At 45.0% G+C, this 21,823-nt stretch overlaps 1 protein-coding gene across 6 annotated transcripts; it reads right to left on the bottom strand.

Moving 5' to 3' along the window:
- Nucleotides 1-14,132: 14,132 nt before the first annotated feature.
- Nucleotides 14,133-19,526, bottom strand: LOC110368586 (probable E3 ubiquitin-protein ligase MID2). 6 transcript variants are annotated; one of them, XM_036150202.1, is made up of 7 exons: nucleotides 19,468-19,509; nucleotides 18,538-18,574; nucleotides 17,837-17,920; nucleotides 17,509-17,751; nucleotides 15,355-15,654; nucleotides 14,887-14,976; nucleotides 14,133-14,730 (listed from the first exon to the last, which is right to left on the bottom strand). In XM_036150202.1, the coding sequence occupies exons 1-6, from the start codon at nucleotides 19,489-19,491 to the stop codon at nucleotides 14,897-14,899; spliced, it is 768 nt and encodes a 255-aa protein (XP_036006095.1). In that variant the 5' UTR covers nucleotides 19,492-19,509; the 3' UTR covers nucleotides 14,133-14,730; nucleotides 14,887-14,896. The 6 variants fall into 6 exon arrangements, 5 of the variants coding, with proteins under 5 accessions (XP_036006095.1, XP_036006094.1, XP_036006092.1 ...); XR_004933290.1 differs by having other exon boundaries at nucleotides 14,831-15,654; XM_036150201.1 differs by having other exon boundaries at nucleotides 14,133-14,976.
- Nucleotides 19,527-21,823: the final 2,297 nt, after the last annotated feature.

The raw sequence follows: 21,823 nt of genomic DNA, 5'->3' as shown, positions 1-21,823 counted from the left end.
GTCTTAAGCCTTTCACATTCATATTGTCCTGTATTTAGCACAATCATCTTCCTATCCACTTTTCAGCATCCTTTTCCTCGTTGAAGAAAATCATAGATGAATCATGCTGTTGCCCCACAAATCAGCACTTTTTACAGCTTTGTATATCTCTCCTGTTGCAACCTTTAATTAAAGCAGCACTGTGTAACTATTAGCCACTATAGGAGTGCTAGACCTGTAACTGCCAGGTTTATTGCACCTGAAGGCCACTGGCAACGCTGCACTGTCTCCCTATGCATTTTGGAATCTGATAGCAGACCACTTTGGACCAGCAGACTGAGAACTCATGGGGGTGCATGTAAAGACAAGGCAACATTCACTCTCTAGATTAAATCCTACACTGGAGAACCAAAAATAGTCTTATCATGTAAGTGTCATATCTGTTTTGTTTTGTGACGGCAGTAAGAGCTCATTCTGTTTTAACAAATCCGGCCCTCTGAAGTTACATAGTTACGTTTTTGAGAAGGGCAGCCCACACAGAGCATCGATAAGCGTAGAGTGCTGTATCCATCCATCCATTTTCTAACACGTCTATCCCTTGTGGGGTCGCCAGGGATGCTGGTGCCTATCGTCAGCTGTATCCACAGGGCAACACAGAGACAAACAGGACAAACAACCATTCTTACACACTCACACCTACATGGAATTTAGAGAGACCAATAATCCTAAGAGTCGTGTTTTTGGACTGTGGGAGGAAGCCGGAGTACCCAGAAAGAACCCACGCATGCACAGGGAGAACATGCAAACTCCATGCAGCAACACCCAGGGCAAGGGTAGGACTTCAACTCAGGACCTTCTTGCTGCATGGTAACAGTGCTACCCACTGTGACACTGTGCAGCCCGTTAAGTGCAGTATATTGACCTGAAAAATAATTTAATATATCTCAAATTAAGCTAATATTTGGGTCAAAACTCACATAGTGCTGCTTTAAAAGGCCAGATTTGTGGAGAGCATCATAACTACAATGTCATTCTTTCAACAAATTATCAAACTAGATACTAGATACCAGATTTATGTAGCTCTTCCTCTGGAATCTGCTTCTCAGATTAATAGGTTTATGTAGGTTTAAGAAGTTTATGCTATATTCTTTCCACTTTCAGATGATGAATTGATGGAAAATTGCTTTATGACGTAACACTGCCTCAAACATTTTCACAACTTTCTCCCTGACCTGTCTGCTGTTTCTTGGTTCTCGAAAGTTCTTTAACAAACCTTTGAGGCCTTCACAGAGCAGATGCTTTTATACTGAGATTAAATTACACACAGGTGGACTGAATATTTTTGTATATTAGAATACAAATGCACTTTTTAAAATTTTATTTGCAAACATTTTGAATGCCATGTGCTACACCGTGTTTGCAAAACCCAATTATCTCCCTTTACACACTTTAAATTATGTTGCTTTGATATGACAGTACGCAAGCAATTGCAGGCATTTCTGTAAAAATACACAGAATACAGTGCTTGTCTTTGACATACATCATACCTTATACTTTTAGATCAGTGGATGAGGTAAGCTGTAATTGGTTTTACTGTGAGGGAGTCAAATGGATTGCACTTAAAACGCCCCAAACTGAAACAAGACAGTAGAGCCATTATTTTGGTATTATTTTGGTCTATTTTTTAACAAGGATTTGAAGCAGATTGCATCAAGTCCTTGACTAGCCGTATTCACTGCTCCTGAAAGAGTGTGCAGCGAAAGTTGCCTGTATTCTGTTGTTGACTTTGCAGCAATCCCCCCTAACAAGCATGCACGTAGCTACAGTAGAGAGGACAACTTTAACAGGAAGAACAAATCAGTTTCACTAAAAAATGTGTAATAGACACGTTGGTCCACAGGGGGAAACACCCTGTGGTAATCCACAAGTAACCCTGGAGTTTGAAGAAGATGTATTATTTACACAAACAAACTGTAATCTGCAGGACAAATAATATTTAAACCAGCCTAATGGTTTTCCCTTAATCCCTACACTATGTTCAAATCTTTCAATGAGAATATTGTGATCAACTGTATCAAATGCAGCACTGAGATCTAACAGGACAAATACTGACACAAGTCCATAATCTGAGAAAATTGGAATATGATTAGTGACTTATCAGAGTTGTTTCAGCATCATGATGAGCTCTGAAGCCTGACTGAAACTCTTCAAACAGGTCATTACTGTGCAGATGCTCAGATACTTGATTAGCAACTATATTCTCATGAATTATAAACAAGAAAGTAAGAATTTATAAAGGTTAGAAATTCATGAAGCCATCTTGGTCAAGTCAAGGTTTCTTAAGTAAATGTGTAGTTAACACTAAAACTACATGGTACTTATCTCTTTATTAAGGATTATTCATATATAAAATGTGGGCAGTAGTCAAAGGGAACACTTCCTTAAATATTTTCACAAGTCACATACTATGACTATAAACACACAGAAAAAGCATATATTCATCTTAAAATAAAACAATATACACCAAGCGTTCGTCTTGATTGTGTTCACTTAGTCCTTTTTGAGCCTTAAAAGAATTTACACACCAGGCGCGATCAGCAGACATAAACATTGTTGCACCATCTGCCAGCAGTACAGCAGAACTATCAGAAAGCAAGATGGCGAGAATTGATGCAGCTACTGTAAGAGCCAGTAGACCGTCCTGCAATATCTCACAGTAAAGTGACTGCTCGGCATGGTTGAAAACCAACCCAATCTACAAGGTCAGGGTTACTTTTGCACCTCCACTGGGGGTTGCTGATTACTTGGCTCCATTGCTTCTCCTTGTTTATGCATTGCATGCAGTATCGCAATATATAAAGAATTTCATAAAGTCATTACGGCTGAGAGCTGAGAGAACAAGAAACAAAGGTTTGGACGTCATCACAAAGAAAAGAGATTTCATTTAGCTTCAGCTGGTTCAGTTCCTGGGTGTGGGATTACTGATACTTCATTTCTGGCAACCACCCTGCCAAAGGTAAGAACAGGTCAATTATTTAACCTTACCTATTGGCCAGCTGTGTTTTCGTGCATTGTGATAGAAATGGAAACTCTTTAACACAACTCTTCTTGCAAAACAAATATGGCAGCACAATTTAGGTTTGTCACATTTGCATCCAAATGAACCATAAGAAAATGTGTCCCTTATACAGAGGAGACCAAAGTAGAGATGGTCGGCAATAGTGCCTAGCGCTGTGTTTCTCAGAACCAAACAGAAACACAGCACAAACAACTCACTTGTAAAAAGATTCAGACCTCTGTGAGAGCTGCAGGCCTGTAAAAACTCTGTAAAAGCTCAATGTAAGACAATGTATGGCATGAATTGGTCAGAGTTTTGGTCCTGCCCCACCGCCCTCTGTCCCTCGAGTTCTAGGGGGCGTTACCTTATCTGTTGGTTGTCCCATATGCCAGTCAGTGCAACGCCAGAGTGCATGCGTCGTCCTTGCTAAATTCCACAGGCTGGCTGCACATGCATAACCTGACTTCCACCAGCTGTATGTCGCTCCGCCTAGCTTCACTCACATACATCTGGGACCCCTCCCATAGAAAGTGATTTCTCCAACCAATTTTATGGTCTGGCCAATCAGGACGCAGGGCTGGAATTTCATAGATGTGACGTAGTGGAGATGCGACCATGACGTGAGACTGTTTTGATAGCAATGGCGGCTCGTCGAGGAAGCAAGCGTTAACATTGATGCTGCTATTTCTTCCGTGTTGTCCAATCTACCTAATATTGTTTCATTAAAAGAACATCAGAGAACGCCTCTGAAGGCTTTTGTTGGTGGAAACCATGTTTTCGCCCTTCTCCCGACCGGATTTGGCAAGTTTTGTTTTCTGGGGCACGCCCGCAGCGGATGCGGACGCGCCCCTTAGCGGTTAGCGCAAACCATGTTAGGAGGCCTTTAGTCCTCAACGTGCTTCGGTGTGAATGGTTGAAATAGCACGTCGATAAAGATGACAGACAAGTGGCTTATCCAATCATATGCAAGGATTTTTGATAAGGCCCAGCCTTCAATAAAGGCAATTCCTATGGAGAGGTCCCAGATGTATGTGAGTGAAGCTAGGCGGAGCGACATACAGCTGGCGGAAGTCAGGTTAGCACATGCACACTTCTAGTGGTTATGTATCCAGTTAGCTTTGGTGTTAGCCGTTCATTGTTGTGCAGCTTCTCTCACTGTATACCTTGAAAATGGCTCCGAGTCACAAGAAGCAAACTGTCTTGCACGTTTATGAGAAGAAGAGAAAGGCCTCAGAAGAAATAAATAAGACCAGAGTGCATTTGTTCATGTGAAACCGCTCAGGTGCGGAGGAGCAGGTAAGATGGTCTTGTGCATGCGCAGTTATTAAAAAGGGACTTTGGAGTTTCTTACTTACATTTCTCTGAAAATCACCTTTAAGTTTCACAATCATATTTTAATCCAGTCTAATCGGTTAACTTCTCTCCTTTCATTACTAGAAAAACATTTTTGTCCTTGTACTAGCAACCTTTCACAGCTATTAAAAGACAGCGTCACACATTTACGGGGTTAACCAAACCTCCTCATACAGATACAACTTTTTGTCATCTTCTTACTCTTAGCGGCTCTCAGCAACTATCTGAATCTCCCTTAAACTAAAACTTCTAGATAGGATTTTTTTTTTGGCCTAGATATGAGCTCTCTGAGAGGACTCTGAGAATCTTTATGAATATGGGCAGAGATCATCTTTAATATGTCCTAATCACTGTAGATCCAGTTCTCAAGCCCAATGTAGATTCTCTTATGGCTCACATTCAGAAAGCCCCAATCTACTGAAGCAGAAGCAGCCAAATTCAGGCACACACGCTACAATGCTTCACCCATCCTTCCTGGCAGACAACCCCCCTCCAACCCCCCAGATCAGCTCTTTGAAATCTGCATCACTCTGGTCTCGTTTCTGTTTACAAGACTCTAATTGCTTCCACACACTTTATTTGTAAAAGCTGATAAATCTGCAGAGAGAGAGAGAGAGATGCGGGAAATACCTCAACCGTTAAACATCAACATACAGTCATCGTCGGTGAGTGGCCTGAGAGGCGACAGGCTAACAAGCTTCTCTTTGACTCAACCCTTATGTACACACTCTGACCCTCTACCTCACCGACTTCCTGCAGCCACAAAATGACTGTCGCTCAGCAGAAAGTTAGCCCAAATGCCACGGATATTAGCAATCAAACATTGCCCCGAAGAACTCCCTCTGAGAATGTTGACTTTACATGTCAGAGCTTGCTGTGGCAGTTATCATATTTCCTTTTTTTAACATTTAAACACATTTTTGATGTTATGGCTAAACACGTCGGAGTTCCAAAAAAGGTAAAAACAGGCACAGAAAAACAGGAAGCAACAGTATTAGCCTTGAGAGAATTGTTCACTTGGCTTGACCCGATCAGAGGTCAAGCAGTCACAGACAGAATGAGTGAGAACATCAGCCATGTTACGTGTAAATAGTTGTTGGCACCAGATTGGGCTTTGAGCCCTGAAGATGGAGGAGGAAACAAGGAAAGTATTTTAGATGGTGACTTCACATGTCAAAGAATCAGCTACCAATACCAGATGAACATGGAGAAAAACCAATGAGAAAAGGACACAAGGCAATATCAGTGATTTCCTTCATTTAGTAAATTACATGATTTTTCCATAGAAATATGTAATTTCACAATATTTTACAAAAGCTTAGAAACCAAACAAGTGGATCTCAGGGTGGCAGCCTTTTTTTATTTAGTTTAACATTTATTTAACCAGAAAGACTATGAGAGTCTGTCAGAAGAGAAAACCATTACAGTTCAAAGGTACGAAGTAGATATCAACATCAAAATACATATAACAAAAATAATGAAATACAAATACAAAAAGTTGTTTTCAGGGGATGATTTAATCCATTAAGGTAAAAACGCAATCCAAACCAAGCCTTACAGTGAAAACAAAAACTAGTAGCATCTGAAGAAAAAAATACACATCACAGGAGGGTCAATTCCTGAGTTATTTTTATTAGCTTATGGGCAATAGCTACAAGTTTAACTACTCCCAGCCAGTAGTGGGTGGCACTCAGCGGCTCTCATTCCAACCTTCAGTTTTACTGTTTGTCAGCTGGTTGCCAGGTCCTTTTGTTAGCATTAGCAAACATTTAACTTCTAGCTTCTAAGCACCTTTGCTTGGTCAAGTTGGCACCAATGATTAAAAGCTTGACCCTTGTTTTGTGGTTTTTTTTTTTGGTCTGCTTGGATCTGAGAGATGTAACGTTGAGACGAAGCCATTTCTCAGTGCTATCACAGAGCTACTACCATCTGGCAGAGCCTGAGCTCTGTCTCAGGTGACTTCTACTATTCCAGCTGGTGCAGAATCCTTTCATGTTGACGTTGGCATGGTAACCGGGAGTAAACATCCATATATTTTGGACCCTTCTAAATGTATAAAACAATTATTTATATTAGATTTAAAATTTTCCAGTAAAATTAATATTTTTATTCTGCACCACTCCAAATATTCTGTGGATATATTAATTTTGAAAAATTAATTGTTTTGATGAAAAGCTATGACCTTTAACATCTATAGGAAATGCTCTCTTTGGCTTCAGTTGCGAATCCTCACAATATTGACAACAAAACGTTTCAAATTTCTGTACCGCAGTCCACTGTTCCCCCGAAGCAGTGCGCATGTGCAATCATGCACTGCCTCTGGATTCACTGCGCATAGCAAATCTATGCACCGCAAAAAAAAAAGATCCAAGCTGAACTGTAATAAATAAATAAATAAATAAACCAGGTTATTTTGTACTATTTTTCAATTCTGGTGAGATGGTGTTCCACGGTCCCACTCCGTGTGAAGCAGGTGCTGATGGAAGCACTGATTGAAGGGTTGGGACGCCTTTATAGTTGTGAAGGTTGTTTATCTTTGTTTAAGGTATGTAGCCACGTAATATGCTTAAAAAAAGACCCAGAAAACATTTGATCATGATGAAATAAGGTTATATACACCAAGCCTCCATCCTGATAATGTTTTGATGGTCCTTTTTGTGGATAAATATAGCCCCAGCAGTGGGCATGATTAGCAGATATAAACAGACGTGGCAACATTTAGTGACTGCATTGCAGAACTATCTTAATGTCGGTTTGCTTAATTTATAAATCAAAATTAAATAATGACCAAGCCTGACCCTCTGCAATGCCTTGCAGTATAGTGGCAGCTCAGCGTGATCGAAGACCAACCGTTTACAGCAACTTTAAGAGCCTTACATCAGAACATCAGTCAACTCTGTGGTCACATCTGAGCAATCAGCAGCTTCAGCATCCGCTTCAGTGAACACCAACGTTCATACTGTATTCCCAGCGACATTCTTGGAATCATATGTGGGTTTTTTTCACTGGATCATGGACTTTTCTTCACTGATTCGCCTGGAGATGCTAATAGCCGTTAGCCTCTTCCTTGTTTCAACCCCTGCTGTGATGGCGCAGTGCTTACATCTGTTAAAATCGTAAATAAACACAAATGGCATTATTTACTAACAAACTGAGCAAAAACAAAGCATAAAACACCAACATATCAACTGATACGTCAGCAGGATGTGATAATATTTGATAAAAACCATGTATGCAACCTGAGTGGGCTACTGACATATACATTTTTTAAAAAGTCAAATAACATGGCGCACCTTTTATCCCGCAGCATGTCAGCTGTTGTGTGGCTGTCATGTACCGGATTCGGACCCAAGATTCAACCACGACAGGTCAGTGACGTTTTCAATGTTTATTAAAAGCAGGGTTGATCAGCGCTGGCTCTAGCGCGTGCCGCTCTCGCTAGCGGGTTGGAGCTTCCTGATAACGAGAGGAGCCTGGGCGCAGAGAATCAGCCAGAGACAGGGGGGAGAGTTCGGGGACAGGAGCCGTAGAGCGACCCTCCGGCAGTAAGGGACTTTTCAGAGGCGTTGTCCAGGGGCAGTCCGGGTCCGGTAACGGGGAGTCCAATAATCCAGCAGAGGTACAGAGGGGAAATCCGAAGAGCAGGTCCAGGTCCGGTCCAGGTCCAAAAACAGGCAAGCTCAGAATAATCGCAGGGGCAAGGCAGAAATCCGGTAATCTCAGGCAGGGGTCAGAACAGGGAACAGGCAGGCTCGGAAACGGAGGGCAGAATCGGGTCAGACACAGACAGGCAGAATAAGGAACGCTGGAATGCTCTTACGGGTGGCTTGAGACAATCTGGCACTGGAGGCTAACTTGGACGGAGCTTATATGCAGGTGAAGACAGGTGAAGCCAGTAGAAGTTGATTGCAGAGGGGTGGAGAGTGGACAGGGGTGTGAATTGTGAGCAGAATCAGCTCCAGTGCCAGAATCATTACAGAGCCCCCCCTTCAAGGGCGGATTCCAGACGCCCTAGGCTGGTCCGGATGGGCTCTGTGAAAATCCCTAATGAGGGACTTATCCAGAATGTGACGAGAGGGAACCCACTGGCGTTCCTCTGGGCCATAACCCTCCCAGTCGATGAGATATTGGGTGCCCCTGCCCCACTTCCGGGACCTCAGTATTCTTTTAACCGTGTAGGCAGGGGAGCCATCAACAAGCCGGGTGGGTGGTGGGGATGCGGAGGCGGGAGCAAGAGCCGAGGTCTTGACAGGCTTGACTCGGGAAACATGGAAAGTGGGATGGACCTTCATCGCTGGGGGCAGGCGGAGACGGACCGCCACCGGGTTCACCACTTTGGAGATGGAGAACGGCCCAATAAACCGAGGTGCCAGCTTTTTGTTCTCAACCTTCAGGGGAAGGTCCCTTGTGGAGAGCCAAACTCTATCTCCCACCTGGTAATGCGGGGCTGGGACCCGCCGGCGATTAGCAGCCCGGGCCTGGATCTGGGAGGAGGCGAGAATGGCTCTCCTTGCCCTTCTCCAGGCACGCTGGCACCTCAGGGCAGATAGGCGGGCGGACGGAACCCTTGACTCCACCTCCTCAGTGGAGAACACCGGTGGCTGGAAACCATACACCACATAAAACGGGGACAGACCAGTGGAGCTGGAGGGTGTGGCGTTGATGGCGTGCTCCACCCAAGGCAGGTTCTGGGCCCATTTAGTCGGGTCAGAACGGCAAAAGAGGCGGAGCTTGGTCTCGACCTCCTGATTAATCCTCTCCGTTTGGCCATCTGTTTGGGGATGGAAACCGGAGGACAGGCTAACAGAAATGCCCAACATGGCACAAAACTCCCGCCAGTAACGGGCCACGAACTGGGGGCCCCTGTCTGACACTATGTCGGACGGCAGGCCATGTAGCCTGAAGACCTCTCGTGCCAGGATTAACCCCATCTCCTTGGCAGAGGGAAGCTTGGGCAACGGGACCAGGTGGACCATTTTCGAGAAACGGTCTACAATTGTGAGGATTACAGTGTTGCCCTCAGAGGATGGGAGACCAGTGACAAAGTCCATCGAGAGGCAGGACCAGGGCCGGGAAGGAACGGGCAGTGGGCGAAGCAAACCAGATGGAGGTCGACGGGAGACCTTGGCCTGGGTGCAGAGAGGACAGGCAGACACAAAGTCTTTGACGTCTCTGACCAAGGTGGACCACCAAAACTGGGAACGGACCAAACGGAGGGTTTTAGTGATGCCAGGGTGGCCATACAGGCGAGAGCTATGGCAGAAGTCCAGAACCCTCTGTCTGAGGGAGTTTGGGACGAAAAGCCTGTTCCTAGGGCAGGCGTCGGGGATGTGTACATTCCCCAGGGAGTCCCTGACCTCCCTCTCCAGATCGAGTCTGGTGACTGCACATCTGACAGAGTCAGGGAGGATGAACTCCGAGGCTTGGTCGTTACTTTCCTCGGACTCGAACATTCTGGAGAGGGCATCAGGCTTAACGTTCTTTGATCCAGGCCTGTAGGAGAGGGAGAAATTAAAACGATCAAAGAACAGAGCCCACCTGGCCTGCCTGGGGTTGAGCCTCTTGGCGGTCTTTAGGTATTCCAGGTTTTTATGGTCCGTCCACACCAAGAAGGGGAGTTTGGCGCCCTCCAGCATGTGTCTCCACTCCTCTAACGCCAATTTCACCGCTAGAAGCTCCCGGTTGCCCACATCATAGTTCTGCTCTGCTGAGGACAACTTTCTGGAGAAGAAGGCACATGGGTGAATGCGGCCATCTATGGCTTTTTGACTGAGAATAGCCCCAACCCCAGAACTAGAAGCATCCACCTCCACGATAAACTGCCTTTCTGGGTCGGGAGAAACAAGGACCGGAGCAGACGTGAAAAGGTCCTTCAGACGCTTAAAAGCCTTGTCTGCCTGTTCGTTCCATGCAAACTTAACTTTGCTAGAAGTGAGGGCATGGAGCAGGGCAGCTACCTGGCTGTAACTACGGATAAACCGCCTATAGAAGTTGGCAAACCCCAAGAACCTCTGGAGCTGCTTCCTGTCGCTTGGAGCCGGCCACTCAGTGACCGCACGGACCTTGGCCGGGTCCATGGAGATCTGACCGGGGGATAAAACAAAACCGAGGAAAGAGGTGGAGGTAGTGTGAAACTCGCACTTTTCAGCCTTGACATAGAGTTGGTTCTGTAGCAGGCGGAGCAGGACGGAACGGACATGTTGTTTATGGAGTGTGAGGTTCTCAGAGTAGATGAGGATGTCATCCAGATAGACGAAAACGAAACGTCCAATCATGTCTCTGAGGACCTCGTTGACCAAGTTTTGGAAGACGGCTGGAGCGTTGGTGAGACCAAAAGGCATGACCAGGTATTCGTAGTGACCGGTCGGGGTGTTAAAGGCGGTCTTCCACTCATCGCCCTCCCTTATGCGGACCAGATGGTAGGCATTTCTTAAGTCCAGTTTGGTGAAAACCTTTGCCCGCTGGACCTGATCGAAAGCCGAGTTCATGAGAGGGATTGGGTAACGGTTCTTGACGGAAATGTTGTTGAGACCCCTATAATCTATGCAAGGACGAAGAGAACCATCTTTCTTCCCCACAAAGAAAAAACCAGCACCTGCGGGAGAGGACGAGGGGCGAATTATGCCTGCCCTTAGGGCGTCATTAATGTACTCCTGCATGGCTTGGGACTCAGGAGCAGATAAGGAGTAGAGACGACCTCTGGGTGGAGTGGTTCCGGATAACAGGTCGATAGCACAGTCATATGGACGGTGAGGAGGGAGGCTCGTAGCCTTGGCCTTATTAAACACCTCCCTTAAATCATGGTATTCGGGCGGAACTTTGGATAGGTGTGGGTAGACCTCCTCCACCTTACCTTCAGAGGAGTGGGGTGACTGGGCAGATAAAAGGCAGGATTCTGAGCAAGATGAGGCCCAGCCCGTAACTTCCCCTCTTCGCCAGTCAATTTGGGGGTTGTGCTTTCTAAGCCATGTAGCCCCCAGGATGATAGGAACCTGCGGCGAGTTAATGACCATAAAAGTCAGCTTCTCAACATGGTTACCTCCCATCTGGAGTTCCAATGGCTCGGTGACGAGGCAGGAGTGATGAAGCTTGTGACCGTCCAAAGCGAGGACACTGCGTGGAGATGGACCGGGACACAATTTAATGTTCAGACTCTGGGCAAAAGTCTGGTCCATGAACTCCGTATCCGCACCTGAATCCACAAAAACAGAGACTTTGTGGGGTTTGGAAGAGGCGGCCAAAATGGCGGGCAGTAACAGATTCGGGGTGACGGAGAGTCTTGTACGACTCAGCAGGAATCTCCCCTCCCCTACTGAGCCTGAGCCCTTAACTGGACAGGTTTGGACGACATGACCCTCTCCACCGCAGTAGAGGCAGAGTCCTTGTTGCCGTCTGCGTTGTCGCTCCTCCTTCGTCAGGGCTGACCTCCCCAATTGCATGGGCTCGGGGTCAGTTAAAACCCTAGGGGGTGAGAGCGCGGCTGGGACGGCCTCAGAAAGATGGGGAGGAGCGGGCCGTGCTGCACGGCGGTCCCTTCGCCGCTCCATGAGGCGGAGGTCAATTCGAGAGGCTAAATTCTCTAATTGCTTAAGAGAAACGGGAAAATCTCGAGTGGCGAGTTCATCTTTAATCCGGTCGTTTAACCCCGTTAAAAACACATCCATAAGAGCGTGTTCGTTCCAAAGACTTTCTGCAGCCAACAAATGAAAGTCTATGATGTACTCGGAGACTGTTCTATCCCCCTGCCTAAGGGATAAGAGCCCCCTGGTGGACTCACGACAGGGTAAAATGGGGCTAAACACTCTTATAAGCTCTCGGGAGAATCCATGATAGGAGTGGCAGATGTGGGAGCCGCTCTGCCACTCGGAAGTGCCCCAGAGCTTGGCTTTACCGGCCAGTAAGGAGATAACATAGGCTATTCTGGCTCTGTCAGTAGGGAATGAGGACGGTTGTAATTCAAAATGTATCTCACATTGAGTGAGAAAAGCCCTACATTGGTCTGGATCTCCTCGAAAGGGCTCGGGTGGAGCGAGACGCGGCTCAGGGATTGTCTGCGTCCCCGGGCGTGACGTGGCAGCCGGCGATGACGTTTGCGGAAGTGCGGAAGCAGCCTGGCCGCGGAGATGATTTAAACTCTCGGCGACTCCGGCTTCTAACAAAGTAATGGATTTATCAACCCCTGCTCGCCACTGACCATCAGGTGAAGGATCCATTTATTGGCCAGATTGTACTGTCATGTACCGGATTCGGACCCAAGATTCAACCACGACAGGTCAGTGACGTTTTCAATGTTTATTAAAAGCAGGGTTGATCAGCGCTGGCTCTAGCGCGTGCCGCTCTCGCTAGCGGGTTGGAGCTTCCTGATAACGAGAGGAGCCTGGGCGCAGAGAATCAGCCAGAGACAGGGGGGAGAGTTCGGGGACAGGAGCCGTAGAGCGACCCTCCGGCAGTAAGGGACTTTTCAGAGGCGTTGTCCAGGGGCAGTCCGGGTCCGGATACGGGGAGTCCAATAATCCAGCAGAGGTACAGAGGGGAAATCCGAAGAGCAGGTCCAGGTCCGGTCCAGGTCCAAAAACAGGCAAGCTCAGAATAATCGCAGGGGCAAGGCAGAAATCCGGTAATCTCAGGCAGGGGTCAGAACAGGGAACAGGCAGGCTCGGAAACGGAGGGCAGAATCGGGTCAGACACAGACAGGCAGAATAAGGAACGCTGGAATGCTCTTACGGGTGGCTTGAGACAATCTGGCACTGGAGGCTAACTTGGACGGAGCTTATATGCAGGTGAAGACAGGTGAAGCCAGTAGAAGTTGATTGCAGAGGGGTGGAGAGTGGACAGGGGTGTGAATTGTGAGCAGAATCAGCTCCAGTGCCAGAATCATTACAGTGGCTGTATTTTTGGGATCTGGTTATCTGAGATTGTAAGTGCCATTTTTAAACCAATTAGGAGCGCTACAACTGCTGTTTGTTCCTGGAGGGCTGTTGCTCCGCTGGCGTTGTCAGCTTCAGTTGGAGTCCTTTGCAGTGCACGACTTCTGCTGGTTTTTGACCAACCTTCACGTTCTACCTCCATTTTTGATTGTTTTTTTGCTCTGTTTATACTTTTCTTTCTTTTATGAGCACATGTCTGGGGACTATAACAATATATATAAATGGTTTGTTCTTGCATAGCGCTTTATCAAATTCGACAGCCCCAAAGCGCTTTGCACTATAATCAGCCAATCACCCATTTACACACACATTCACACCCTGACGGTGGTGAGCTACATAGTAGCCACAGGTGCCCTGGAGTAGACTGACAGAAGCGAGGCTGCACAGTACCACATACTTGTGCTAAACCCCATTGCACTAAATTTAAATAATTGAATTGAAATAAAATGTGAACTCTGAAAGATGGACATGTTTCTCCGTTCTTCCTTAGCAGGACCCCTACTCTGACATAAAACATACTATACAGCTCATAAAAAAATCCACGATTTTTGTCCTTTTCATGTAATCGGGCTAAATCAGTTGTATCCAAAATAAGTAATCCAAAAGACATTATTTCTGTAATTTGATTCTTTTAGTAAGCCATGCAACTTGCTATTGCTCACAGAGGTCCAATGAATGCAGACACATGAAAATTTAGGGGGAACATTGCCACAGTTGCAGATGACACACACACACACACACACACACACACACACACACACTAACACACACAATCACACATACACATGAACAATTCTCGAACCAGAATCCTTTACCACAAAGTGCAAACGAAAAAAACTCAAACAGAAAAGATCAATAATCAATTCCCACTAATCTTTTACATAAGCTGAAGACAATAAGAATTTGGATCATGGTTACACATCTTTTCCATTGTGACCTTTTGTGTTGCTTATGTTTAATTACGAAATGAGCAGACATTAGCATTCAGAGGAAATGAAAAATGTAAACACGGAACAATTGTCTTTGCTATGCCTTCGAAGATGCTACATCGAAGTAAGTTTCTGCTGCCATAGCTTCAGAGAGGAGTACATCTTTTCTACCTATTTGGCACAAAGTTAGTTTGGAATGCCCCTCTTAGCTCATTCCTTCATTTCAATTCATCACCCACTGACATGCATGCTGTTACTTTTTCTCTCTCTCTATTCACTGGCTTTCCCTTTGCTCTTTTGAAGTCGTTGGGTGTCCTGCGGTTTTCAAAAGGGTCAGAAAGGGCAGCTCTACTGTTCTCTCAAAGACAGGCGGAGGGATAAATGTATGTTACCACCTGTTATTGCTGCTCCGTGTCAACACCGCCGGTGTCACTGTACTCACGCCTCATCACCTCACCCCCTGCTGCTCGTACATTGTTTCCTCCTGCTCAAACACACACACACACCGAAATATACGAGTGACCGAGCAAACCTTTAAAGCGGCGCTATACAGAACGTGTGTTTCCATAGTGTGGGACACCTACTGTCCAACAGCCGGCACACAGAGACAAATCAAGGAGTCCTGCTGGTAAAACCCCACCTCTTTCCTTTCACTTCATGCATCCCAGGACTCTTGCTGGCCCAAGCCCAAACCAGTGGGGGTTGTTCAGCTGAGAGAAGGAGCTGCATCCTGGGGAGAGAGTCAATTGCAGGTCCGGGTTCAAGGAGAGAATGAAAAAGGGCAGCCATAGTCAGCCAAAATGGAAAATTAGCCTTTCAATTGGCAGTTAAACATAAAACCGGTCAGGGGAGCTGTGGGTGTTCCCACTGAACAGAAGGTTTTAGAAGCTCTTCTTATTCTGCATGCATTTCCCTCTGCTTGCCCAAACCACAGGATCCACAGAGTCCCGAGTAAAGGTAGAACAGAATGATCCAAGACTGGGGTTTCAAACTGATAATGCCAGTTTCTCAAACTTCTGGATCACTCTTCTCACCGGTTGGAATGGAACCTCTCTGTGCCGCCAAACGCCATTCGGACGAGAAGGGCCCCTGTAAGTGGAGTCCTTACCCAGAAACACATACGAGGGTACTGGGAGGCCACAGCGTAGGCTCAGCCTGCCCTGCCTCAGGCCCAGAGCCGGGAGCACTCCAGAAGGGTTGAAGCGGGTCGGAAGTGTCACCAGGTGCTCCTGGGTCAGGGGGTTGTGGAAGCTAAGGATCCCTCCTTCAAAACTGAGGAATATGCCCAGGGTTTTGATCCCTGGTGGGACAGCGCCAATAGGCTCGCAGCTCCCGTCATACACTGCACGAAAAGCCGAGGCATTTCTCTCCAGCCACCAGCTGCTGCAGCCGTCCGATGAGATCACACCTAGAAAGACGGACACACAATGATCCTGCTGAATGTAACTTGCTCTGTAGCACTGCAGATAAACCTATGGCTGCCCTTACCACTGAAGTCTTGGGATTTTGAAAGGCGATTTGTCACTAAAGCAGCTAACAAAGGGTGACATATTTTGTAAGTTAGGATGAATAAGACATTCAAATAAAATATATTTTGCTAAAATGATCTTGATACTACAATAAGAAAATGTGCCCACACAGTGATTTTGTGAGTCATAAAAGCAGCCAACTACTTTATCCAGGTGTTTTGTTCTGAGCTATTTAAAAAGAAACAGAAATTAGATGTGCAACAGGTCTGTTTGTCAGACAATATTTGACTCAAGAGGTTATGGTTGACCTAATGGCTGTAAAGGGCCCACGTTCTGTCTAAGTCCAAATCATATTCCCTCCTCCACCCTGCTTAACACTTAGTTTGAGGTGTTTGTGCTGACATGCTGTGTTTTTTTGTTTTTTTTGCCAAACAAGAGACTGCAGATTCTGGTCAAACATGGGTTTCTTTGTTCACCTCTGTCCAAAAGTCTTGGGGTTTATTTAACAGCAGCTTTGCAAACACAAACCATGGCTCCATATCCTTGTGCCGTAGTTTTCTTCTGTTAATATTTCGTAACAAGCCATTCTTCATCAGTCTTTTTCTAGACACTGCCTCATTACAAGTTACCAATAAACAGGCATGTCGAGAATGAGTTGGAACGCTTGGATTTTTTTTTTTACAGTTTTCTTTGGACTTGTACCAACCATTTAGCTAGATAATGCACTCCTGGGAAAATGAGTAACTGTTTTAAAATCGTTCATTTATTAAGAAGTGCTTGCCCTGTAGGGTGACAGACTCCAAACAGTTTGGAAATACCCTTGGCAAAGTATGTTTCTTGGCTCCTGCTCTTGAAGAGGCGAACGCACTTGCTGATGATCAGTAATAAGGTTCATTTGCTTGGAAAAACCTGGCTGCTACTTTCCACTAATAAAAGCGAAGGAAGCAGCAAGGATTTAGTTTATTTCCACGCGCAGACACACACACACACACACACACACACAGACACACACACACACACACACACGCGCGCGTTCTTATTCAAAATACAAGGAGAGGACCGTGCCTTGACTTCCATTCATTCAGAATTAAGCCTTCTTAGGTTATCAACATTCTTGTCCGCACGTCGTGTTTAGATTCGTGTTTATTACGTAATACTAACAGAGAGGCATCTGATTCGTCCAAAATTCCCTCTGTTGCATGACAGTAAACCCAAACATGCAAGCAAGTAGAACAACAAAAGGTTGAGCAACAGATGGTACGGAGCCCTGATGTCAACATCCTGGAGTCAGTCTGGGTTTAAATGATGAGCCTGAAGATGCTGAGAGAGCATCTTTAGTCTTCTTGCTTTCCTGGATTACTGTTACAATACCCTGCACAAAAAAAAGGTTCACTTGAAATCGATGCTTAAATAAGGATCAGTAACTGATAGGTAAACGAGTGTCGGTAGGGGCACCGTATAGTGGGGAACAATTCCAAGGGTCCCTGACTGACAGGGCTCCCAAAAAGAAAAGTTTATACATATATTTGATTTGGCATGATTTTGATTTCTTTTGTCGTGGGGCCCAAAATTTGTGACGGCACCCCTATATGTTGGGATTGGGGAAATATGCTTCGGGATAGGTAAATGTGTGTTGGAATAGGTAAATGTGTGTGTCTTCAATGTCTGTGCTCACATTAGAGTGGGTGTGGGTAAAAAACAAGCACAGTCTTGCTGACTAACGGTGAGGGTTGCTGGAAGGAATGAATCCTTTGGCATCAACCCAGTACAACCACATCCAAAAGAGTTCTTACCAACCCTGCAGACGGAGCTGTTGCAGACATCCACCTCCCAGTAGTACTGTCCTCGAGCAATAATGACATCAGCGCATACATGAGGCAAGAGCGCCATGGAGTCAGGGGTCACCGCAGGCTTTCTGACTTTAATCGGAGGATGTGGGCGTGAAGGAGTACTGTCACTGTAAGTCACCGTGAGGCAGGAGTTGGATAGACGGAGGGACGGCGGAACAGCTGAAGGGTCCAGAGCAAAACACAGCCCTAAAACACATAAGATCAAGAACAGACATAATGGAAACAGATATTATTGGTATTTTCTGGAGGAGAATCCAGGAGGATTTCTGACCATAGACACTCTGCTCCAGTTCCTCCTCTCGCAGGTCTACAGCTCCATCCACTGGCAATACAAGGGAACTATCAGCGTTGGAGCCTGAGTCAGACAGGAAAGTCATGTGAGGTCACTCAGTCACATAAAGCTCAATAATACATGTTTAGGTTCTCTGCTCAACACTTCTGTCACATAAAAAATATTTGGTGGGCAGATGATACGATCCCCAAAGGACAATCGGTCAACAGAAAGCTGGAATCAGCTTTTTTCTTAAAACAACTTGTGCACGTAGCACTTGGACGCTCAAATCAAAAACTTTTCCGCTGTGGGAACTTGAAGACAGGTCAGACCATGATGGCCGAGCTCAGCTGCGCAGCTGCGTCGGAAAATCTAACCACCATGGCCGCAGTGGCCGTCAGTTTATCTTAGAGCCTCTCAGCTTCAGCAATGTAAAAACGTTGTCTAAAAACTTTAAAAGAGCGTTGCGTGCCAGAGAGCACAGTCATATCACAGATCAAAAATCCCCGACCAACAACCGTGTGTTAGCTTGCTTTGAAAAAAAGTGTTTACAGGCCATGAGACATTTTCTCTTTGTTCTCCTTTCTTTGTTAAAGCTAAATGGGTGGGCCTTACGTTATCTTTTAAAGCAGAATCTCACAACGGCATTACTTCTTCACAAAACCATAAATTATTCCTTTAAAAGAAGCATTCATACTTACACTTCCTACTACTTTGTGTTGATTCCCCATCGATGTCCTATAGAGGGAATAAATGAAAATGCTTTTTTAAAGTGATGCCAATGAGCGTGAAAAGAAATGAATCGTTGGCAAAAGGCCGAATAAGGTGAATAATTTGCATCGGCAGGATCAAATAACTCTGTATGCAAATGTAAGGTTTTTGATTTTGCCCCCAGATGTCATGATGATAAATTCCTGAGAGAATTAAAGACACACAAGGAAAGAAAACAAAGACAAAAACAAAACAATAAACCAAACATAGTTACCTAAATATGCTCTGCAAGGACATATACAGTAGTTGTTCTTTTCTGAAGATACTATGTGTCACATAATATATAGTTTGAAAAGAGTTACTGTGCCTTTAAGAGATTTGGTTCACATTACTACTGTGTACACTTTACAGTAGACTGTCGTGAGGATATGCGCAGCGTGCTCTCAACCACTGGCTGGTCTGTAAAACTTGTTCAAATGATAATAACACATTTGTGAATTCTAATCCTGTGTGGATTACAGTAAGAACAAGAATAACGTTCTCCTTGCTTAGGACATTTCTTACTTCAAAAGAACTCAAGTGCAAATCTCCTCCTAGTGAGTTAATTGAATCTGTCTCAATGCCAGTAAACATATACCTCATAGTAACACAACATGGAGGTGGGTTGGGTACTCGAAGATTCTCCTATTTTATATGTCCTTCTTCATCCAATCAGATTAATTCCTCATAGTCACACACCCCTGGTAGCTACACTATTCCTTGGAATTCCTTCATCTGTGCCAGAATGAATAATCCTGTCATGGTTTAGGTTTCTGTTGGTTTTTGTCTGTGGACTCTTCAGGAATCTGGCCTACTCCCCTCTGCCACCAGCCTCCACTCATCCTCCAATCAGCTCTGCCACCTACCAGTCACCACTGTACCTGATCTGCTCCAGTTGTTGCCATCAATTAGTGGAAACTCTGACCGCCTGTTCCCCTGCCTACTTCCTACTACCTGCCTCAGTCATGCACTTACGGCCCGGACGTCTCGTCTTGCTTCATGCGTACTGCCACCGCGCCCCTGCCAGTTTCTGTGTGCTCAGCCAGCCGGATTCTTCTGCCCTGTTGTGTTCAGCCCACACTGCTGTATGCTGCCTGGGTCTGCCTAATTTTTCCCGTGAGTTCCAGTTGCCTGGTCTGCCTGTTTCCGGTGGTTCCTCGGTCTGCATCTCCTGTTCTGGTTAGCCCGCCACTGCCTGCCACTCCTGGCCTCTCTGGTTCTGCCCTCATCTGATCAAGTCCGGTTCTGTTCACCTGCCTCATCTCCCACTATTCATTTCTACAATAAACTTTTTAAGAACTAAACTCTGTTTAAGGCTGATTATTGGGTTCACCACTATTGTTAACAAATCCAGAGGTAGAAAACAGGCTCCAGCTGCTTCCACGCAATGATCAGTCCCGACATTCAACTGATACGATGTGCCGCCTCGTTATTACTACAAGAAATCCCAAAGGAATCACTTGACTACTCTTTAAGATAGCAATCTAAACGTGAGACCGTTTAATTCACGGCGGGCTGATACAAGGAGAGAGCTGTCGGATTTACTGACGCAGATGAAGGAGTCACAAGGAAAATCCTGTATGATCTATCCCTGCATACACTGTAACAAGATGCAGTAAAATACAGTGAAAATGGAAATTTATTCTATTGTTTGTTTGTTTGTTTTTATTTTTACCAGAACAGTATAATACAATTCATTCTGCAAATATTTACTTCTGAAATACTGTTATATACTGTAAATAGTATTGCATTCTGGGGTTGATCTCCGATTCAGCAGCTGGAAGGCTGTAATAAAATGTTACCTTATTTTTCAGCCAGACGTTGTGGCATGTGGAGGTAAATGTTTTACTTTTCAGAGGATATCCAACTTAATCTGCCCTTTCTGAACAAGTCCCCAGGTAAGGTAAAATCCATTTAATCCATCTTGCAATAACTATTATCATTTCTGAGCTGATTTTAAACTTGACATTCTTAGGATTTAAAATGATTAGCTCGCCAACTACATGGTAATAGGACGCCCTTACCATGTAGTTAGAGAGCTAATATAATAAAATAGATTCCAAAGTTAAAATGACTAGGATAGTTTGAGCTAAAATAAATTCAAGGAACAGTTTAATGCTATTTATTATTTTAAAGTCACTTTTATATCTGAATGGGAAAAACAGTTCTCCAGAAACAGCTTGATAACGTTGTTGCTATTCAGATAGGTTTTCACAAAAGTGACTCAACCTCCCTGAGCGATGTATATTACTTCCATGTCTGTCATATAATTGACGTGGCTCTGTCATCCCAGGGCCACGTAGAGACAAACAAGACCAGAGAACATGCAAACTCCCCACAGAGAGGTTTCAGCCAGTATTTGATGGTAACCCTCTTCCTGTGAAGCGATGGTGCCAACAACCAGACAACTGTACATCCCCTTAGAGTTTTTATTGTTATAAAATCAAAATCATTCCTAGTTTTAAATTACAGATGGGAAAGAGTGTTTAATTGCTGGATCCTGGATGATCGGCGTCAACATTCATGTCATAGTTGAGGGAATTCAGGCAGCCTTTGTTGGAGAGCCTGTCACACTGGTTTCAGCATACTACATACTTCAACCTACAGCATCAAGAAGAGGCTGACTGTACGCCTGAATTCATTCAGAGGTAAGACCTGTGATGTCCATTCGGGCTCGGATTTTTTCAGAAAATTCATTTGAATGCTGAATTAATTCCATTTTGTTCAAATACCAATCTTTTATTTCTATCCAGATGCTAATCTCACCATTTTTATAGACAATGTTGCTGCATGGAATTATAGCTCATATCTAAATGGTAATGTTGATGTGAATAACACTTTATACTAACTATATGGGGATAAACACAAAGGGAGTGTAGCATATGTATGTTTAGTATACTGCCTTGCAACATTAAAAGCCTGTAAATACAGCTTAGTAAGGATGTTGTTGATAAATGGAAGATTACTTGCAGCCCAGGTGCCAGGAACCCACTGTAACTGCAAAATAAACCTAATATACTGTAATCACTAACGTCCTTTTAAACCGTAGTGTGCTGTGAAACTGATAACAGTAGGAGAACAGGAAAAGAACAGGAAATTACTGGCAACCCTGCTGTTTTTTTTTTCTGTAAATATGTAAGACAACCTGTTACAGGGTAGGAAATTGTTTTAATGACGTAATTCCGATGTCGGGAAACATTCAGGCATGCATGAACTGAAACAACCATTCCCATGTGC

The sequence above is a fragment of the Fundulus heteroclitus genome, chromosome 18 (genome assembly GCF_011125445.2).
Source record: "Fundulus heteroclitus isolate FHET01 chromosome 18, MU-UCD_Fhet_4.1, whole genome shotgun sequence".
Classification (NCBI taxonomy): domain Eukaryota; kingdom Metazoa; phylum Chordata; class Actinopteri; order Cyprinodontiformes; family Fundulidae; genus Fundulus; species Fundulus heteroclitus.
Note: the sequence above shows the minus strand (reverse complement) of the source record. Positions and strands in the feature narration are given on the sequence as shown.